General features: G+C 58.8%; 7 protein-coding genes across 7 annotated transcripts; 4 read left to right on the top strand and 3 right to left on the bottom strand.

Annotated features, from left to right (window-relative positions):
• Positions 1 to 148: 148 nt before the first annotated feature.
• EHS24_006024 (uncharacterized protein) lies at positions 149 to 1,566 on the bottom strand (the record flags this gene model as incomplete). Its single annotated transcript, XM_028621498.1, has 7 exons — positions 149 to 181; positions 218 to 907; positions 945 to 989; positions 1,030 to 1,081; positions 1,126 to 1,244; positions 1,291 to 1,314; positions 1,384 to 1,566. 7 exons carry the CDS (start codon positions 1,564 to 1,566, stop codon positions 149 to 151), a joined length of 1,146 nt encoding a protein of 381 aa, XP_028477950.1.
• A 214-nt stretch (positions 1,567 to 1,780) lies between these two features.
• Positions 1,781 to 4,842, top strand: EHS24_006023 (uncharacterized protein; the record flags this gene model as incomplete). The annotated part of the gene is made up of 10 exons (XM_028621497.1): positions 1,781 to 1,894; positions 1,957 to 1,977; positions 2,024 to 2,104; positions 2,149 to 2,166; positions 2,206 to 2,415; positions 2,454 to 2,792; positions 2,832 to 3,247; positions 3,290 to 3,481; positions 3,521 to 4,765; positions 4,836 to 4,842. 10 exons carry the CDS (start codon positions 1,781 to 1,783, stop codon positions 4,840 to 4,842), a joined length of 2,643 nt encoding a protein of 880 aa, XP_028477949.1.
• A 565-nt stretch (positions 4,843 to 5,407) lies between these two features.
• Positions 5,408 to 9,727, top strand: EHS24_006022 (uncharacterized protein; the record flags this gene model as incomplete). The annotated part of the gene is made up of 11 exons (XM_028621496.1): positions 5,408 to 6,085; positions 6,122 to 6,185; positions 6,247 to 6,473; positions 6,517 to 6,594; positions 6,638 to 6,712; positions 6,762 to 7,530; positions 7,553 to 8,818; positions 8,858 to 9,111; positions 9,153 to 9,377; positions 9,433 to 9,614; positions 9,667 to 9,727. 11 exons carry the CDS (start codon positions 5,408 to 5,410, stop codon positions 9,725 to 9,727), a joined length of 3,879 nt encoding a protein of 1,292 aa, XP_028477948.1.
• A 177-nt stretch (positions 9,728 to 9,904) lies between these two features.
• EHS24_006021 (uncharacterized protein) lies at positions 9,905 to 11,077 on the bottom strand (the record flags this gene model as incomplete). The annotated part of the gene is made up of 3 exons (XM_028621495.1): positions 9,905 to 10,054; positions 10,341 to 10,499; positions 10,886 to 11,077. The coding sequence occupies 3 exons, from the start codon at positions 11,075 to 11,077 to the stop codon at positions 9,905 to 9,907; spliced, it is 501 nt and encodes a 166-aa protein (XP_028477947.1).
• Positions 11,078 to 11,439: 362 nt separating this feature from the next.
• Positions 11,440 to 15,603, top strand: EHS24_006020 (uncharacterized protein; the record flags this gene model as incomplete). The annotated part of the gene is made up of 7 exons (XM_028621494.1): positions 11,440 to 12,196; positions 12,241 to 12,290; positions 12,341 to 12,684; positions 12,723 to 12,994; positions 13,036 to 13,916; positions 13,958 to 15,058; positions 15,094 to 15,603. The coding sequence occupies 7 exons, from the start codon at positions 11,440 to 11,442 to the stop codon at positions 15,601 to 15,603; spliced, it is 3,915 nt and encodes a 1,304-aa protein (XP_028477946.1).
• A 279-nt stretch (positions 15,604 to 15,882) lies between these two features.
• EHS24_006019 (uncharacterized protein) lies at positions 15,883 to 16,918 on the top strand (the record flags this gene model as incomplete). The annotated part of the gene is made up of 4 exons (XM_028621493.1): positions 15,883 to 15,957; positions 16,014 to 16,106; positions 16,199 to 16,588; positions 16,700 to 16,918. 4 exons carry the CDS (start codon positions 15,883 to 15,885, stop codon positions 16,916 to 16,918), a joined length of 777 nt encoding a protein of 258 aa, XP_028477945.1.
• A 70-nt stretch (positions 16,919 to 16,988) lies between these two features.
• Positions 16,989 to 19,392, bottom strand: EHS24_006018 (uncharacterized protein; the record flags this gene model as incomplete). Its single annotated transcript, XM_028621492.1, has 8 exons — positions 16,989 to 17,596; positions 17,732 to 17,917; positions 17,956 to 18,345; positions 18,384 to 18,502; positions 18,540 to 18,598; positions 18,643 to 18,931; positions 18,986 to 18,999; positions 19,039 to 19,392. 8 exons carry the CDS (start codon positions 19,390 to 19,392, stop codon positions 16,989 to 16,991), a joined length of 2,019 nt encoding a protein of 672 aa, XP_028477944.1.
• Between the last annotated feature and the right edge of the window lie 700 nt (positions 19,393 to 20,092).

Below are 20,092 nucleotides of genomic sequence, written 5' to 3'. Positions count from 1 at the left end.
CCACTAGACTGAGACGTGTGCAGCGTTGTTCCATTCGTATGTGTTCGTGTCGTGTGTACCCTGTAGTGTGGTACATGTATTACGTGGGTATCGTGGGTCTATCCGTCTCGTGTGGTATAGTTTCTGCGGCGATTAAGTCGCTCCCCAACTACCAACCCATCTGCCCACTGCATGTCTTCGCCTGAGGGTTAGCTATGTCACCAGGTATCTAACCCACCTCTGCCAATAGCCCTTGCAGGCGCATCTCTCTGGCGTCCGCCCTCATCTCCGCCGCGTCGAGCATGTCAAGCATTGCCGCCTTTTGCGTCTCGATCCTCTCGCGCTCTTCGGCCCGGTCGTTGTCCTGGAGCTTGTTTACCGTGCCAGGAAGAGCCTTCACCATACCCATCAGCGCAGCGACTTGTTCCAGGATCTGGGCCTGGGCGGCACCGTGGTGTGAGCCTGGGAAAGAGGGCGATGTGAAGGCGGGGGGAATGGGGGGCGAGTTGAGGTTGGTCACCGCCGCAGATGAACGGGGCAAACCTGAGAGGCCAGACGGCCCAGACGCCACCCGGGGCGAGGCGACGGCAGGTAATGGCGACACGAGCATCTCGACACTGGCGCAGTCGACGGTCGAGGCTGTGGAGGTGGAGAATTCCAGGCCGCCGTCAGCCACAGAGTTGGACTCGTAGATCCCGTCCAGCTTTCCCTCGAGTTTACGCAGTGCGCTGGACGGCGTCGTCTTGTCGGCGGTGGTGGTGGAGACACCCAGCTCGCGCAAGCGGGCAACGTCAGACGCCGAAATACCGCGAGATGTGCGAGACGAGCGCTGCATGGACGTAGAACGCGGGGCGGGAGCGGGTTTGGGGAGCGGAGTTCGTGACGTGATTGTCGAGTTGGCCGGCGGCGGGGCAAAGTCGCAGCAGTCCTGACTGTCAGCGAAGTGGCAGGCAGCCGTAACTCACCCTCCAGTCCGCCCCGAGTGTGTCTTCCAGTTTGGTCTCCAGCGCCTGCCATGTTAGCTGTACAGTTTCTGAGGTCTTGGCTTACCTTGACGTATTGCCTCATCATCTCAATAGTGGCGTGCTTCTGCTCATTGTCCCTACACCAGTCAGCTCGGCAGCGAACGTCATGAGCCTAGCTCACTTTTGACTCTGGGAGAACAGATCCTCGCTGGTTTGCCACTCCTTGCGCATATCCTCGAGTTCTTCCTCGGTTGGGCGCGCGCGCAGTTGCCGGCGTAGGCTCGCGAGTTCGGACTCGAGCTGGGGCTGGTCAACTGTGGTCGCTGAGGTCACCATTTGAACCCACTGTCAATATCTTGGTTTCCTGCTCCTGGGTAATGTCCAGCAGGTTTGGTGATGACTATCTGTAAGCTTGCGTTGGGGGACCCACTTAGCTCACGTTCTGGACGTCGGCGGTGTCATGACGAGCGTCCCTGGCCCAGCTGGTTGGGGAGGAGTCGCCCTCGCCACGACCTTTGCTGACGTTGGCGGAGTTACTGCTCAACGAGCGACGATCGGGGCGCGAGGGAGCTGTCCCCGATGTTGAGAGACGCTTTGTCAATGCCTGCGTGAGGGGAGTCATTGATGGGTGGTTGAATGGACAGAAGACGGGTGTGTGTTGGTGCTGTTCTGGATGACCGTGTTTGCACTCTTGGCCCGCCAACTTGGACCCCCTCCACCGCGCGCCATTCATGCTTACGTAACACCAAATTGCCGCTGCTCGAGATTTCGGAGCCGTATTGTCTTATGTTGAGTCTTGTTGCTACACACTCTTTCACTCTCAAGCTACTCAAACGATGGGTAACGACCAGTCCCGCTCCGCCAAGGGCGGGGAGGAGGCAAACGATGGTCCCATTGATTACTATGAGCTTCTCAAGGTCGACGTTGAGGCCACTCCCGATGAGATCAAGGTGCGTCCACTGGCGAGCGTAACAATATTATCGCCATGTAGCAGCGCTGACAAGCGATGCAGAAGTCGTACCGTAAACTGGCTGTGGGTAACCTTTGACTAGGGTCTAAAGAGTCTCTCTGACGTTCAGCTCATCCACCACCCGGATAAAAATGCCCACCGTGTGGAGGAGGCGACCAAGATGTTTGCCGATCTGCAACAAGCATACGAGGTACGTCCAGGTTCAGGTTCATTATCACGGCTGACCTGGTACAGATTCTCAGTGACCCGAACGTAAGCAAAGCCCTTGGTCAGGTTTGAGCTCACCAACAGGAACGTGCTTTCTATGACCGTCACCGAAATGACCACATTGAGACCAACGACGATGACTTCTACGACCATGTCCGTGCCGGAGACGCAGCCGCCACCGACCCCAAGTCCAAGTTCAACCGTCGACGCGCCGGCGACCCAGGTGTCAAGATTGACCAGCTCATGCGCTTCTTTGACCCCAAGCTTGCACGAAAGATGGACGACTCAAACGAGGTGGGTGTATTTTGTCCGATCGCGTATTGACCCAGCAGGGCTTCTACTCCGTCTACCGTACGCTGTTTAACGTCCTCGCGTCCGACGAGGCCCTGCACACGCCCGAGGGCCAGACATTCGTTCATTACCCTCCCTTCGGTGACTCGACTACTCCCTACGCCCCACCTCCTGGCATGACCAAGGCCGAGAAGTCAAAAACATGGTGGGCCCGCGACTTCTACGTCGCCTGGGGCGAGTTTGCGACCGAGAAGCGTTTTGAGTGGCTCGAGAAGTGGGACACTGCTCGTGGCGAGGACAGGAATATTCGCCGGTTGATGGAGAAGGAGAACAAGAAGCTCCGCGAGGACCACAGGAAGGAGTACATTGATACCGTCAGGGTGAGCTACTGCATGTCCCACTCGCAGCTAACACGATAGACACTGGTCCAGTTCATCCAACACCGCGACCCGCGCTACAAGGCGTACCAGGTTCAAATTGCCCAGGCCAAAAAGGCCAAGAAGGCTGAGGGTCTCCCCGGATCCGGAACATCGACTCCTGGTCGTGGTACACCCCGCACCGTCGACGTCGAGGCAGCCAAGAAGCGCGAGGAGGAGCGCAGGAAGGCCGCCGCTGCGTTCCAGGAACAGGACTGGCAGCGGTTCTCGAAGCGCCCCGACGATGACGAGGAGGAAGAGCAGGAGCCTATCGACCAAGGAGACGGTACTGGCATTCGCATGGATGACGGAGCCGGCGGCGAGATCTTTGAATGCGTCGCCTGTAACAAGACGTTTCAGAGCGAGGCGAGCTGGGGTAACCACGAGAGGAGCAAGAAGCACAAGCAAGCGGTGTTCAGGTGAGCCGAGAGACACTCCTGGGACCTCAGCTGACATATCAGGATGGCAAAGGAGATGCGCGCCGAGACTATTGCTTTCAGCGACGACGACTTTGTGACACCGCAGGAGGCTGACTTTGACGAGGATGAGGAGGCAGACTTCGACGAGGATGAGCTCATTGCGGACCTCGAGGAGCTTGAGCTCGATGAGCTGGAGGAGATGGAGGCTCTCGAGGCGGAGCAGGCGTCGCTTGAGTGAGTTGGACTGCCTGTGCCAAACACCTAACTCGGCAGGGATGCTATCAGGAAAACGACCGAGGCCGCACCAGACGCGCCACCACCAACAAAGCCAAAGAAGACAAAGTCGCCTGAACCCGCGGCTGCACCTGAGCATGACGAGGACGAGGACGACACCCAGTCCACGACCACGGCCGCCACTGTGGCCAAGGTCCCCGAGCTATCCAAGCGCGAGAAGCGCCGTGCCCGTGAGGCGGTCAAGAAGGCCGAGGAGGAGGCCGCCAAGCTCGCCGCAAAAGAGTCTCGCAAGGAGGCAAAGAAGGTGGCCAAGGGCGGTGTGCCTCCCCCTGCTCCTGCTCCTTCAAAGGGAAAGAACTTTGAAAACGCGTTTGTCCAGCCCAAAACCAAGGGCAAGAAGGGTGCCAAGGGTGGCAAGCAGCCTGAAAAGGTGGTTGTTACCGCCAAGGACGTTGAGCGCGCCGTCGAGGACATCCAGGCGTTGCGGCAGAAGATGGTCGACAAGTGGGGCCAGGACTGGACAGGTGGGTTTGATCATCTGGATATCACTAACTCTGCAGACCTCGTGAGCCGAGTTGCCTGCCTTTTCGCAGGACCAGGTGCCACGACCGCCCCTGATCTTGCTGTCCTCTGTCTCGGTCTAGGAAAGCCATTCGGAGACCGCACCGCTAAGATCCAGCTCGCCCTCATCCTTGAGCTTACTGTCGGTCTTGGTGCCCCCATCTCGGTCATTGAGACGTTCGACCCCGTGTTTGAGGACGGTGACCGGCAAGTCCTCGAGGCACTCGGCTGCACTGTGATCCAGGAGAACCTCCGTGGCGAGCACACCGTCCACGAGACCCGCCCTCACCTGATCTACATGCCCCACTGCTCCAAGACGCTCTACGAGTCGTTCTTTCACACCAACTACACAAAACGTCTTGGCGCCTCCCCTCCAGTGATTCTTCTCGGCAACGACCTTGGCGACTACTTGCCCGGGTTCGTCCGCGCCCCACCACCAGGCGCAGAGGCCGAGCAACCGGCAGAGGACGAATTTGTGAAGCCCAAGAAGAAGAGGAAGGGCCGCGGACCCGCCGAGCGCCAGTTTGAAGATACGGTGCTCCGTCGTCTTGTGCCGCACTTTGACACGTTCATGCTGTCGGACCTGCCCGAGACGAACCTGCCTGGTTTCGCACGCGCGTTCCTCTCGACCGCGTTCCAGTGGCTGCCAGAGGAAAATGTGGCCCAGGTCGACTGGGAGACGCCCCTCCCTGAAGTGGAGTGGCCGGATGACGGCGAGGTCGCGTAAGTGTAGAGGGTTTACATAGAGAGGTTTCGACAGAACCAGAGACGGATAGAGGACCGGCTGTCCTAGTGCATAGTTGTACCACCTCTGCATCATCTTTAGCATCTTTGAAAACGCGGCTCTACGGCCGCGCAGCCGCGGCGTACGGTGTGTCTAAGGCAAGGCCTCGGCGGTGCTGCTGCGCACCATATGACTGAACGCTGTGCCGGTCGCTGTGCAGGCCTGCTCGTCTGAACTACGCGCACTAGTTTGCAGCCATCAGTCAGCCCAAGACTGGACGGATCCTGAGTGCGGCGTTCGGCGTCCCGCGCGGTGGACGGGTCGGCGGGTGGCGCGGAGATGCGCGACATGCGGGGACCAAACAACCAGCACGCCGGTACGCCGGCTCAAATGTCAACAAGCTCCACAAAGATATTCTCAGCACACGCCATTTGAGGTGACTCACTGTGGACCACCATCTCGTCATCTCGCTCTCACACACGTCTCTTGTCGACTACAGCAACTTACAACGTCAACTACATTCACACTAGGGTCAACCAGCACACCCACTCCAGAACAGCGGACAAGCTAGTGTACCGGCACACACACACCTTGACATTCCATTCCACGGCCTTCGACGCGACTGAGTGTCGCCCTGCAGCATGTCTGGCCCGTCCACCTCTGGGCTTGGACCGCTGTCAACTACAGGAGAGTCCGAGTCCCACTCTGCGATACCCACATATGCACGGCCAGTAAAGGGCAAGCCTGCCATCCGGGTGTTCTCACTAGACGATAACGATAGCCCATCCACCACACCAACCCCTCCGTCAGTGAAACTGGCGCCCGATACGGACGCCGAAGTCTCAACTACTCCACCGACGAAAGAGGTCCACGAGGGCCCGGCATTGCTGGCCCCCACGCCTGTCCGCGCGAGGGGGGTCGACCCAGAGAAGCTTGGTGTTCCCGAAGCGCTCGAGGGCAACGAAGTGTCGGCCAACAACCCCACCAGCCATCGCAGCAGGGCCTCGTCTCATGTTGGATCGACGCATTCTACAAGGCGGCGGAATGCTGGCCCCCGGGACGACACGACCCACAACGATGCCGATGGTGAAAAGCACGTCAACTTTCCCGTGAAAGAAGGAAGTACGAGGAGTGGAAGTGGGAGTGCGAGTGGGAGTGCGAGTGGGAGTGCGAGTGGGAGCGAGGAAGCGGCTCCCAAGCCCCCGGTGCCGCTCTGGAAGCGCACACTAGACAAGATCCTTGCCCACCCGGAGATGGCTTGGATCAAACCCAAGATGAACTTTCAGGACTGGAAGACTGTGTTGCGCGTGTCCTTGAGTGTGAGTGACAGCACCAGTCATGCCCCTGACGAACAGATGTGGCTTGGATACCTGTTGGTCCTCATCCACAAGACAGGTCTCTTCCTCGGCATGGCAGCGTGTAAGTGCATGCAGTTTGCTGAGGGTGTTCCTAGAGAAGCGATGATACTGACGCACCCCAGTCCTCGTCCTGATTGTCTCGTGCATGATCCCACCACATCAGCCGTTTGTGCAGGTCGTCGAGGTTCTGTGCAACCTCTTCTTCTACCTTGCCCTGGCCTGGGCATGGACCGTTATCGGTACTGCCATTGCGTATGCTGTGCGAGTCCCCACAGATCCCGCCAAGATTGCAGCCGCCGAAGCCATGTTTGCCTTCGAGACCAACCCGACCATTAAGATGGTTAAAGTGGTGCGTCAATTGTAAATGAGGTTGTGGCGTGGCTGACGTACAGGCCGCCGAGGGCACGTTCCTCCAGGCCAGACCTGCGGTTGTGTGCAGCGTATTCCTTTGCGTTGGAACTGGTGTCTTTGTGAGTTGCAGCGGACGGGATGGAGCTGCGAGCTGACAAGTAGCTTTGGTGGAAAATGCGCACCGCGCCAAGTCCCGCCACCTTCCCCCTGGTTCTGAGCTGTATCCTCATGGACGTCGTGAGTTAGGATTTGCATGCCGTGTGCGAACTCGCTAACTCGGAAACAGAGTCTCACTCTCATTCCCTTGTACCCGAACGCATACTACATGGCCCCCTTCCTGGTCTTCAAGCCCATTTGCATCCAGGCAGGCATCGGTCTGCTATGTTCCGCCCTCATCTTTCCGCAGTCCGTGTCGCACTTGTTCCGCCGGCGCTTCACGGGAGTCATCTCGCCTCTCCTCAAGGGAATGGACCAGATCGAGGAGCTGTTTTCAGACGCGAGCACCATGTCGTCGTTTGCGGATGAACAGCACCACCATCACCATGCCGTCAACTTTGACCTGCCTTCGAATGAGGTTGAGGAGAAGCTCGCGGCATGGGGCGATCGGTCCGATAACGTCCGCCAGACCTTACTGGGCAGTTTGACTGGAATGGCTCCACTGCAGGCTATCCAGCGCTACCTCAGTGTCGACATCAGCTACGGCCGCCTCTCGGGAGAAGACCTCGACGACCTGTTTGAAAGCCTCACGTCGATGCAGGTCCGTGCCTCGGGTCTGTCATTCTTCTTCAACGCGATCGTCAACAAGATTCGCCACACGCACATCGACAGCGTTGCATTCAGCGCACAGAACGCCATCAGCCAGAGCCAGAGCCGTCCACCAAGCCGTCCCCCGTCACGTCCCTCGTCACGTCCGGGATCGATCCGCAACTCGGAGAGCGTCGATGCCAATATGAACAGGATGGGCGAGAGTACACCCTCGCGACCTGCGACCCCGCTTCCGGCAGACTCGGAAGACGAGCATGACCACGCCGACCACCACGAATCACTTGCCCGCCGTTTGCACTTGCATCTTCACAGAAGCTCAAAGGCAAACTCGAAACACCGGCAGCACCTCCGCTCTTCACTCGCACAAGGGGTCGCACCTCAGTCTGCTCGAACACTTGCGCAAGGCTCAGCAGCCTGTTGGTGTGTACGAGTCGCAGCGGTACATGGACGTTGAGCGGGGAGACGACCGTGACCTGGTTCGCATCGTTCAGCAGCTCGAGTTGCTCAGTAATGGCTCCCTCCCACTCGTCAAAGCGCTCCGGCAAGGCCTCACCCTCTCGCTCAAGTGGGCCGAGACTAGCGACAGGAAGCGTTACGCGATGATGCGCGACATGCAGCGTGCGTACAGCGAGCTGAACGTCATGCTCCAAGAGTTCCGGGAGCATCGTACCGAGGTTATTCGACCATACGCCCACTTGTTTGACCCCAACCATCCATCCAACGAGGCTGTCAGCGGTATCCATCACAAGGGACTGTACTACTGCTTTGTGGCGCAGTACCACCTGATGGAATTTGGCGAGGCAGAGGTCGAGTTCTTGGGCAAGGCGGTCAAGTATGATGAGGAGCGCCAAAAGCGCCGCTGGTGGTTCCCCCGCCCGCTGGTGCTGTTCCGCCAGTTCCGCCAGTCGGTCAAGTCGGAGCACGAGACCGGTGCGGAAGCCGAAGACGACGAAGGGGTTGACCATGATGAGCACGACGACGAGCTGGGCGAGGCTCGCAGGCGTAACCCAGACTACGAGCCCTTTGACAACACCTTCCTCATCCTCCTGTCCAAGATGTCGTTCCTCCCCGATATCCTCTTCTCCAGGTCGGCAATGTACGCTCTCAAGGCGGGCATTCTCGGCTGTCTCACTTCGCTCCCGGCCTTCCTCGCATCCTCGAGCAGTTTCTATTACTACAACCGCGGTATCTGGGCCACGATCATGGCCCAGATGACGCTGGCCGTGTTCAGTGGCGACACATTCTCATCGTGGTTGTCACGTATCATCGCATCGTTCTGGGGCGGCATTGTCGGCCTGGCAATGTGGTACATTGGCTCTGGAAACGGAAAAGGCAATCCATACGGATTGGCAGCGGTTACTGCAGTCATCTTCCCCCTGGCCTGCTTCTACCGTGTCCATTACCCGGTCGTCCTCACCACGGTCGTGTTCACCACGAGCATGTGTCTTGTCGTCGGATACTCGTACCTCAACGGCCACCTCTTCCGCCTCACCAACGCCAGTTGGGGATGGGACGTCGCGTGGCTCCGTTTCGTCTGTGTGGTTATTGGAATCACCTGCGCGTGGCTCTTCTCTTATAGTAAGTTTACGGGCTAGCTTGCGTTGAGCTGACAACCAGTTCCGCCGTCGTACTCTGCCAAGGTTGCCATTCGCAACTCGTACGCCCGGTCCATCAACACTGCTGGCCGTATCCTGTGCCAGATCCTCTCGGCAGCCAATGACCCCCACAACGAAGTGCTACAGAGTCATAACAAGGAGACGAGGAAGGACCTGATTAAGGCGCGCGCAAAGCTGTCAAAGCTCGGCGTGCGCCATGCCAATGCCAAAAAGGAGTATTCGTTCCGCGGCCGGTGGCCCGAGGAGAATTACAAGGTGAGCTATGAGATCACGGAATCAGCTGACAACCTATCTAGGGTCTCTTGAATACCCTCGTTGAAACCATGTCGCTTCTGGCGCAGTTCAACCACCTTTTGCCTCAGATGGACGTCAAGTGGCGCCGCGCTCTGTTGTCACGTACGCGCATGTCGGACCCGCTGTTCCTCGGCGACGTCCTGGCTGTTATTAGCATGACCTCTGCCGCGCTCAACGCCGGTACGCCTCTACCGCAGATCACTCCCGGTCCTCTTATTGCCAAATACGTGAGTACAGCTGTTCAGTCACATCAGCAGCCGAACGCTGACAAGGTCAACACAGCACATGAACAAGTACAAGGGCCTCGATCTGCCCCTGGACCCGGCGGGCGGGTACGACGATGCCCCCACGCTCGTGACGGTCGAGGTGCTCGAGAGCGACGATTACATGCGCTACGCCCTCGGCGTGGCGACGGTGTATGCCCTCATGTCGCGTCTCGATGGCCTGGTCGCGGTGTGCAAGACGTAAGTTGGCCTATACCCGAACTGAGACCATCAACTGACGTGTTGTTTGCAGGCTCCTGGGTGAGACCTTCCATATTTCCAACATGCGCCTTGGCGAGTACAGCCTCGCATAGATGAGAGTGTAAGACGTGACTAAGACGGTCGTTTTTGTCATCAATAGCTTGGTCGCGGCCCATAGGGCCAGCCGGGGGCTGGTGTGGTGGTGCCTGATACAGTGTGCCACTGACGGCCTCTGGCGGCCGCGCCTGCATTTTGTTACTGTTTCTGCAATGCATAGTCATCCGGTTTCTCTACTTTTGGACGGTGGTGTAGATGGGCCACTTCTTCTCGTGGACCTGGGCCTGGCCCTCTGGCGAGCCGGGAATGCTCTTCTTCAAGTTGAGCTTGGAGAAGACGCACGAGTTGAGGGCCTTCTCGGGCGCGCGGCAGGCCTGGAAGTGCTGAGGTGGATGTCAGCGGGTGCACGCGGGGAACTGGGATTGGGGGATGGAGAGCTGGGTGACGTTGTACTTCGCTGGGAGTGGGTGAACAGCTATGCAGCCAGTGCAGCCAGTGATAGCTGCGGCCGCCAAAGACATTATGTCTCTCGGACAATACCAGCCACGACCAGCGCGCGCACTTCGTCTCCGTTCCGGCTTTGTGGCCGTGAACCGCCAGCTGGAAAGGGCCAATTCGACAATGCCCAGTCGACGCTCCCAGCTATCCACAGCCTGACCCCGTACGCACCTGGTTGTTCTTCTCAAGGCACTGCCAATGGGCGTCAAACTCCGCCAGGCAAGTCTCCCTAATCTTGCCAATGATCTCGGAGGTGCAGCGGGTCACCTTCCTTCCCTCCTTCAGGCAGTGGGCAGGATCGCGGTTCTCGTTCTTGCAGAGCATAAAATCCTCTGTTGGGGTGTCAGCAAATAGGTTCCCAGTCGAATTGTTGTGGACAGCCAAGGAGCAGTGGGACACGAGCGCAGCTCCAGTTGCCGGACAGAGGGCGCGGGGATAGACGCGGACGGGGAAGCGGACGCGAGCGACAAGAGGGGCACAGTGTGACTGAACACAGTTTGGTTCTTGAGGACTCATGGCGACGACGTCGACGCCAAAGTTCCAAGAGGCCGGAGCTGGCAATCTCGACGTCACCCCTCCAGTCCAGACTGAACCAGGCGTGTTCGCCAGCTCTCCAGCTCCAAACGGCGAGCTAGGTCCAACGTCCTCACCCCCTCTGTCTGTAGACGGAACGTCCGCGCGCTCGTTCGCCGCATCGCACAAAGGCTCCCATGTACGTTGTCGGAGGATAGACACCAGGAGGGACACTCGCCGTTGACCTCCTTGCAGTATTCGCCGATGAAGAAGGATGCGCTCTTCAGAGGTGCCGAGGTGACGCCGAGCTCCTCGACGTGGGGGACGGAGGAAGGGAGGGGGTTGGGGTCGACATAGGGCTTGTCGTTGACGATCGCCTCGCGGTGGGAGCTCATGGTGGTATGACTGGGGGGGTGTATAGGAGAGCGTCGATTCAACCAAGTGCTGGTTGGCGGATGGGCTGCTGGCTGCTGGCTGGGTGGCCTGGCTGCAGACGGCTGGCTGGGTGCGCGCGCCTGGCCGACGCCGGTGTGCCACAGTCTCCCCCCCATTTGCTTCCGTCAGGCTGACCATGCCTCAGCATCGGCGTTTCCGCGCTATCCCCGCCGCCCGCCCAGCGACCGGATGCTGATGTGGCACTCATTGTTGACGCGTGGACGTCATCATCAGGAGGGACCCACCGTCGGCGCCGTCGACGTCCACCACACCCCCGACAACATCGACGACAGCTCCAACACCGGCGCAGGCGCCGCCCGTCATGTCTCGTAACCGTCTCAACATCTCAAACCCGAAACCATACACATCCCCACGCCAGCAGCCGGCCCCGGAGCTTGAATATGACTACAGCGACAGCTACAGCTCGCAGGCTCCTGGGCCCGGAGATGTCTTCCCTGGCAGCACGCCGGCAGGATGGTCCGGCGCAGCAGGTGCAGCCGTCGGTGGCAGCGGGAACCGTGCAGGCCTCGGAGCTGGCTCGTCGTTGAGGTCAAACGGCACCGCGACGCAACCGGCCTTCATGCCGCCCGTGTCCAGCACCTCGCCCTTGCGACCTGCACGCTCGCAGCGGCGGTCGCAGGTGCCAGCAGGTACCGGCGCGTCAATGAGCACCTCCCCCGGCCAACTGGTCGTCGACCCAACAATGCTCCATAATGGCGCAGTCTCCCTTGACAGCCCCGCCGGCATGACCCCCATCACGCCCACGTCGCCGACCGTTGCCTCAGGCGCATTACCCGGATCTAGTCCAGGGGGCGCCGACCCGTGGGCGGCCGAGCGCGCACTCCGCAGCCAGGCAAGACAGCAAAGTCACAACGCCGAGCAGGCAGCAGCGGCAGCACATCGTGGTGTTGGGGCACCGAACGACGCGGTCCGCAGAGCTGTGGACGCGTTCATGACTGGTTCCAAGCATCGCGAGGAGCCGTCTGCACGCCGACCCCCAAGGCGTAAGCAGCAGGCAACACACGATAACTGGGACGACCTCGGCATGAACACTGGCGGCAAGTTTGCCGAGATTGACTGTGAGCAGACCCCCAACTGCGCTTCTTGAACTGACCCCTATCAGCTGTCATGCTCCGAATCCGCAAGGACTGGCCGTTCATCATGGAGGGTGATGTCAGTGCCTGCCAGCGCAACCTCCACATGATTCTCGTCTGACGCCACAGTTCACCCCAGCATCTCTAGCCCTGTCTCTCCTGTCGGCCCAGTCCCAACAGTCGCAATCGTTGCCAGACCATCCGGACCTTCAGTCGTTCATGGCCATTCACTCGGCCCTGTCGTCGAGCTTGCAAAAGGCCGTGCAGTCACATTTCCAGACATTCGCAGCGAGCCTGCCAACGCACGCCAACTTTGTGGCTGCGCTGGAACGCGCGCAGGCGCAGGTCAAGTCGTCGCGTGAGGCGCTCAAGACGGCCCGCGATGGACTGAGCGACAAGGGCAAGGCCGAGCTTGCCAGTGTGCGCATGCGCGAGAGGATGGTCCGCGAGATGCTCCAGATCTTGGACTTGATGTGGGTAGAAATGTCCGACATCTAGCTGACCCATTCAGTGACGAGCTGAAGCAGGTGCCGGAGCAACTTGAGAGCTGTATCGCGGACAAGCGCTTCCTCCAGGCCGCGTTGCTGCTTGTCCGCAGCATCAAGACGTCCAACCGCGAGGACGTTCGTGATATTGGCGCCATGTCCGATCTCCGGCAGTACTTCCAGTCCCAGGAAGGCACTTTGACCGACATTTTGGTGGAAGAATTGCATAACCAAATCTATCTCAAGACCTTTAACAACGAGACCCGCTGGCGCGCGTATGTGCCGGGACAACATGACCGTGAGCTTATAGTCACCGTCCTTCACCGCTGACCTCTGCAGTCCCCGTCATTGAAGACATTGAGAAAACTGTAAACAAAGTGGCCGCACACCAGGCCGCCGTTGCCGACAAGGAGCCGGCGGTCGACACGACCCGCTTCTCCCGCTACATTTCATCACTGGCAGTCAAGCCCAACCACGAGCCAATACTCAATGAGCTCGCGGCACAGAGTGCCAATGGACGAGGGTCTGCGGCTCAAAAGAACACGTCGTCAATCGCTTCGTACGCATCCGGCAACTCGGTGACCATGACCGACAGCGGAATGGGCGCCGGCGGTGTCGACTCGTTCTCGTACATGGAGACATTGTTGGAAGCGCTGGCAGCGTTGGGTCGCCTGGGGCAGGCACTGGATACTCTTGTCCAGCGCGTGCCGACAGAAATCCACACTCTCATCGAGGCTACCATGGAGGAGGTGGAGGAGCGCGCCGAGGAGCGCGCCGAAGACTGGAGCACCCAGATGCGTCCGCCCAGCATGTTGCTAGCGGGCAGCAAGGACCTCGAGAGGATGCCCCTGTTTGACAACGATACGCTTCGTGTCATTGGCTCACTCAACGGCAGTGGTCCACCCAAGCACGCAATCACCCTGCGTGACCTGCTGTGGACACTGTACTCGAAGCTCTCTGCCGTCATGGAGGGTCACCGTGCAGTGTACGAGGTGGCGCGCTGGATAGCTTCTAGGCGAGACTTCAAGGACACGTCCCGGACAGACTCCACGCTCAATGTTCCCGTGGTTGAGATTTGGCGTCCAGTGCAACTAGAATTGCGCTCGCTGCTTCAGATCTACCTGGCCGACGACACTCAGGGTTCGTCCTCGATCCACAACTCTATCCCGAGCGTCAACGAGGTGCTCCGCGAAGGCCGTCTTATTCGTGACAAGCAGAGGGTGAGTTATTTAATGTCTGATATCGTGTTAACTCGACCCAGGAGTTGTTTAAGTTTAGCGACTCGGACCCACGAGCGGTCAACAACGAGATCAAGGAAATTGACGAGGCGCTGAAGCAGACGCTGCGCGCATCAGTCCCCGGCCTTATCAACCTCCAGGCAGGCGAGAGTGTCAATGTCATCAGCGGCAGCGGGTCGGCAGACGATCGCTACTCAGCGACACCCAACTACCGCACCCTCATTCCCGCCAACCCCTTCAACGTCACCATCCTCTTCGAGCCCACCATCGCCTTCATTGAGCGGGTGACAACCATTGTGCCACCCGGGTTCGAGGAGGACATGCCCCTGTTTGGGGCTGTCCTCGAAGAGTTTGTCGCCAACGTGTTCCTTCCGACATTGGACGAAAAGGTTACCGCCTCGTTCCAGCACGCCGTTTCCGGATACGATGCGTTCCAGATCGACCACCGCCCGTCGCTGCAGCTCGACAAGCCTCCTCTTAAGTCCAGTGTGCGCGTTATGGCCCTCATCCAGAGTCTATGCGCTATGCTGCAGGAGACACCGTTCCACCGCGAAAACTACAGCCGTCTCATTGTTGGCGTTGTGGTGCAGTACTACCAGCAGCTCAATGGCCGCTTCAAGGACCTTGTCATGCTGCCTGCTGCTGAGGGAACAGCGCCTGCTTCAGCACTGCCGGCAACATGGGCCCAACGTGAGGACCTGCAACCGGTCCTCATCGAGGTTCGCAAGGTGCCTCCCAAGGACCATCAGGCGACAGAACGCGTCGGACAGCGGGAGGTCAAGCTGGAGATGGGCTTGCTCAACGGTGTGTCGCCGCGTGAGCCCCAGCTCATCAACTCGAACCGCAAGCTGGAGTCGCTTGGTAACCTGGCCAACAGTATCCGCTGGTTCATGAGCGCTTTACTAGACTTGCAGCAGCTCGCCGACGATGACACCCTCGACAACCCCCAGGCCAAGGTGTCCGAGCCTGGCGACTCGCCGCGCTTACCTCTGACCAAAGCCATGTCTGAGCGCTTCGAGGCTATCGTTCAGACGTATGAGCAGCTCATTGACATGACGCTTAACACGCTGCACCTCGAAGTCCGCTGCCGCGTCCTTTGCAACCTCAATGGATCTTTACAGAGGGTAAGCTAGCCCCACCAACTTGAGCTGACAATCAGACCGACATGCGGCTCGAGAGCGAGACGCTTGAACCCGACCCGGATGTCGTGGATCTCAACACGACACTCATGGACATGGACACGATTGCTTCGCGCACGCTGTGCGCCGAAGACCACGACTTCGTGTTCCGTGGCCTTGCCCAGCTCATCGACCACGTCATGGTGCACGCCGCGCGCAAGATCAAGGCCATGAATGCCGCTGGTGCTCACAAGCTGCGCCGCAACGTCTTGTCGCTCCAGCAGACCCTGCGTGGTATCCTGCAGACCGATGCCGAGGGCATGCTCAGCCGCGCGGCAGAGTACTGGGACCTGTTTGACAAGGGACCAAAGTACATGCTGGAGAGCATCCGCACGTCCAAGCCCCTGTTTTCGTTTGAAGATTACAATGCCTTGTTGACGTTGATGTGCAAGAAGGACCCGGAGGACGACGCCAGCTCCGAGCTCAACACGTACCTCATCGACCTGCATGCAATGGCCATGAGTGTAGAGGGGTGGGATGTGGATGTTTAGAACGCAGATGCGTATGCAGATGTACTATTATGATCTCGATGTGCACACAGAGGTACGAGGCCACTACGGTTGGACTGGGCAAAAGGTTGTTGTTGCGATTTGGCCACTGTTGACGTCATGCACAGGCATGCAGTGGGCAGCCGGACCCGGTCGCATACAGCCGAGCTCGTCGCAACATAAGAGTTACACACAACACTGCTGTCGGTGCTCTCACCATCTCCAATCTTTGACCCATTACAACCCAACCTGTCTGACACTGCAGTAGCACCGACCGCCACAATGCCACTCGTACCAAAGATCGTGGTCCATCACTTACAGTTCTCTCGCTCAAGCCGGATCATCTGGCTTCTCGAGGTAAGTCGTGACACTTCCTTTCTGGCTATCCGACCCCGTTAACACCTCTCATGTAGGAACTCAAGCTGCCGTACACTGTGCAAATGCACTACCGAAGCGACGGCGGGTTTGCGTCCAGCACTCTCAAACAGGCCTCGCGGATGGGCAAGGTGGGCTGAAGACTGCTCGGCTGAGTCAGACCCCTCGTCCTCTGCCGAAACTGCACACGCGCGTAGACCATGGCTGATTTCCCTCATTCAAGTCGCCTACAATCGTGTACGACGGCGAGGTCATGACTGAATCAGGCTCCATAGTCCACCAACTCATGAAACTCCACCCTTCTCCAGCACTGCAGTACCCGCCGTCCACGTCGTCCACGTTTTTCAGCCACTACGCCGAGGCCACGCTCATGCTGTATCTCCAGCCAGCACGGTTCGCCGAGCTGGGAGCGCGCAAGCTGCGGGCGGGCGCCAAGCCCACACTAGACCTGGATCCACTCAAGAACGACGACGAGCGTCGCGGGATGGAGAAGCAGCTGGCGTGGTTTACGGCGTGGGCGCGGAGCAGCGTCGAACCTGCGCTGGCCGAGGCGGACGCGTTCTTGGCTGACAATGCCAACTTTTCGGGTGAGGAGAGGTTGGGTGAAGGCGACGTGAGTATGGGTTGGGCGCCATCAGGCGTGGCTTGGGGGTTTGGACGCAGCCGTCTGGGCGTGTCTTGGGGGTGTGCATATTGGTAAACCACCCGCTAACCAACCGCGCAGTTCATGATGATGTTCCCGCTCAACTCGATCGCGTATGGCGGCCGGAAGCGCCTGTACGACCTTGGTGACGCGACAGTTTCGTGGGTGGATGCGATACGCAACCGACCGGCATGGATTAAGGCTCAGGAGCGCATGGTCGAGGAGGAAGAGGGTCAGAAGAGTCCCGAACAGAAAGCGGCCGATGCAGAGAAGCGCCCAAAGCAGAGGCCACAAGTGTAGCCAAAGGAGAAGTGATGGAGACAACCTTTATGCATTTCCTTCCTTGGAATAGATAATACCATGACAACCTCTACTCTCCGGCCTCCTCGCGCATCTCGGCCAATCGCCTACGCATCACTTTCTCCGTCTTGGTTGGCGGCACACGGCGGCAGATTGCGGCGCCCACGAGCGCCATGAGACCGCCAAACCGCAGGACCCAAGCAACGCCAGTCCTGTCCACATAGTGCGGCGCACCTGGTCCTCCTGGGTCGTCGCTGTCACCCATGAATCCAGCCGCGTCAGTCACGTCCTTGCCACCGTCGGCGAGTTTGAAGATGATGGAGGCGACAATGGCAATGATGAACTGCGGCAGAACGATGGCGAGGTTGTGGATACCCATTATGGTACCACCAGCGACGGGGCCCTGGCCAATATACTCTACACTGGCACCCTCGAGGTCGGCTGTGCTGTAGCTCCTCATCATGAGCGGCCCGCGCTCGCTATCGCGCACGCGAGATGGGGAAGAGGGCTGCGAGTGCCAGCTGTCGCCGAGCGAGTTGGAGTGGGGTGCACCGGTGCGCGATGCAGGTGGAGTGGGACGCGAGCTGTCGGCCTCGAGTTCCTTCAGGAATTCCATAATCATGGCAAATGGGACCCAGCACGCCACTGCCCAGCAGATGCCGACGAGTGATATCATAACTGAGGCCTGCGCGACGTTGACAATGAAGAACGTGCTCATCATGAGGAAGAAGAACAGGATGAGGGCGGCAGTCCACACGTTACGGAGCATGAACGGCACTGTCGTCAGTTGGAGACAGAATCAAGACAACTCACTTCTTGGCAGCTTGAGCTCGCGACCCTGGCGGTGAACGTCGGCCTTCCACTGGTTAACCAGCTCTCGGATCCGCTCGTGCTCGTCAATATCGTCATGGTCGGCCCCCTCGACTTCAACGTCGGTGGGGAGGAGGCGCTGGTCACGCTCGGAAAGATACGGAAGGACGGTACCCGCGATGACAGCAACTGCCGCGTTAGTTCTGAACCACCGCAGGCAAACGCACCAAAGGAGTAGATCAAGAGAGCCAAGCTGCCTGCACGCGTCGCGTCGTTGCCGTCTGCTTCGCGCCCTAGTTCGTGGGACATGACGTTTTCCACGTATGTCGTGGCGTAGAAGAGGAAGGGGAACCAACCCATGAATGCGGCGATCTGTACCATGCAAATACGCCTCACAGGTTTGGGGAGGTTGAGGACCGCTTCGTGGATAGTGTTGATCATGTCACGAAGCTTGGGTCGCCGCTCGCCAAAACCCGTAGGGCGCTCATCCTCCTTGACCATCGCGCAGGTGATCCACACAGTGACGAGCAGGATAAGGAGCGACAGAATACACAGTTTGCGGAACTGGTCGCCACCAATCCAGCGGACAATTGGCACGCCATTGAGGTTGGCGAAGCCTGTGTGGTTAGGTTCCTGATCGCAACGCTGTACCTACCCATGAAGAATCCAACAATGTTACCAATGTGGTTGAAGCGTCCATTCCACGCGTTGGCTGTGTTGAGTTGCTCGGTCGGGGTGACATCAAAGACGAGGTTGCGAAGCGACGCTTGCAGTCTGGGGTCAGGGATAGTCCTTATCGTCGGTGACTCACCCGTTAAGTGCAAAGTCTAGCATGTAAAAGGCAAAGACTGCAATGATGATGGCAGTGCGCTTGACCTGACAAGTTAGCGACGACAATGCACCGCACAACTCACCATGGCCTGGTATTTGGGATCCCAGTCCCCTTGGCCTCCGCCGACGAGGTCGACGATCGCTCGCGACACTGGTTGAGTGTACCCCAGGGATACCAGCGATAACACCAACAGCGCGGTGCTCGCCACCACCCAGAATCGACGGCGATACCGCGACGTGCTCGAGTCGGAGATGGCTCCAATGAGGGGCTGGACAACGAGTCCCGAGATCGGCCCCGCGAGCCACACAAGCGATGTGTTTTGCTCACTCAGACCCAACTCCAGCAGGTACGGATTGCCGTAGCCCAGTTCCCTGTCCGTCAGTACACATCGTACTCTGTCGCCACCCGCTCAGTCTTGCACGTACACTGCCCACACAATCTACCCGTCAGCGCCCAGACGTTGTCAAAATAAACCCACCTGGCTACCACCCATGGCGATGGTGAGAGCGATGAGATTCCACAGCGACAGATGCGGCCGCGCGCCCTTCTTGCCGGTCCCGTTTGGCACCTCGGCCTCGCCTCCCTCTGAGATGGGCAGTCTCCATCCTGACGCGGTGCTGTCCCTCGCCTTGCCCTTGGGACTCTCGGGACCGCCCATCAACGACGACAGCGATGTGTACTCGTCGCGTGTGCCGGTACGCGTCGGGGTACCCTGGGCTGACCCGTCGGTGCCAGAGGGTCCGGCGGCGGCGGCGCCATAGTTGGGTGTTGTAGGGGTGCGCGGGGTGCCCGTAAAGGTGCGCGGGTTACTTGCCACCCGCGAGCTTGTCATTGTTAGTCAGGGGGGTGACGATGATGTGTAGATGGAAGAGCGATGCCAAGGGTGTTTGCGGAATGGGACTGCCGCCGGATGAGCGGAATTGTACGTCTCGTTGGGGGGTCACGCGTGCTGCTGCAGGTCGCACGTCATTGTGGACACTCGGCCAATTACGTCAGCGATTACAACTGCGGAGTGGGTGGCGACTAATTAGGCATTCCGGTCCATTAGGGTTGAGTTCCTGATCGACGTAGCGTGGCAGATGAGAGCCCCCCCAGGTGGTGCATATTGATATACATGCAGAGGTTGAACCTTCTGAACCTGCTCAGCTGGTGTTAAATGCGTTGCGCGGATAGATATAGGTATTTATTTATGAATTTTGGACGTAATTGTAGATGCCTTTGGGTGTTGGCTGGCGGAATATTAGTGGTCGATGAGGTACCTTTTGAGATCATCTGTTCCAGTGTTGGGGTAATATTTGAGGCCATAAATGTACACATGCACTCGTCACGAGCGAAGACGAGAAAAGGAGAAGTCTCTTTTGAGAACTGCTGACGGTATTAGATGTAGCTGCGGGACAGAGGTCTGAACAGCAACCTCAGAAGTGTAATAAGAACACAGGCGGAAACCTTGGGCGGCATCGTTGTCTTGTTCTTTGCCTTTCTTCCAATCGTCCGCGCGTCCCCACTCTTCGGTGACCTCGTATGCAAGAGCT

The sequence above is a fragment of the Apiotrichum porosum genome (genome assembly GCF_003942205.1).
Source record: "Apiotrichum porosum strain DSM 27194 chromosome Unknown scaffold_3, whole genome shotgun sequence".
In the NCBI taxonomy this organism is placed as follows: domain Eukaryota; kingdom Fungi; phylum Basidiomycota; class Tremellomycetes; order Trichosporonales; family Trichosporonaceae; genus Apiotrichum; species Apiotrichum porosum.
The sequence above is the reverse complement of the archived record's forward strand: the minus strand, read 5'-3'. Positions and strand labels throughout refer to the sequence as shown.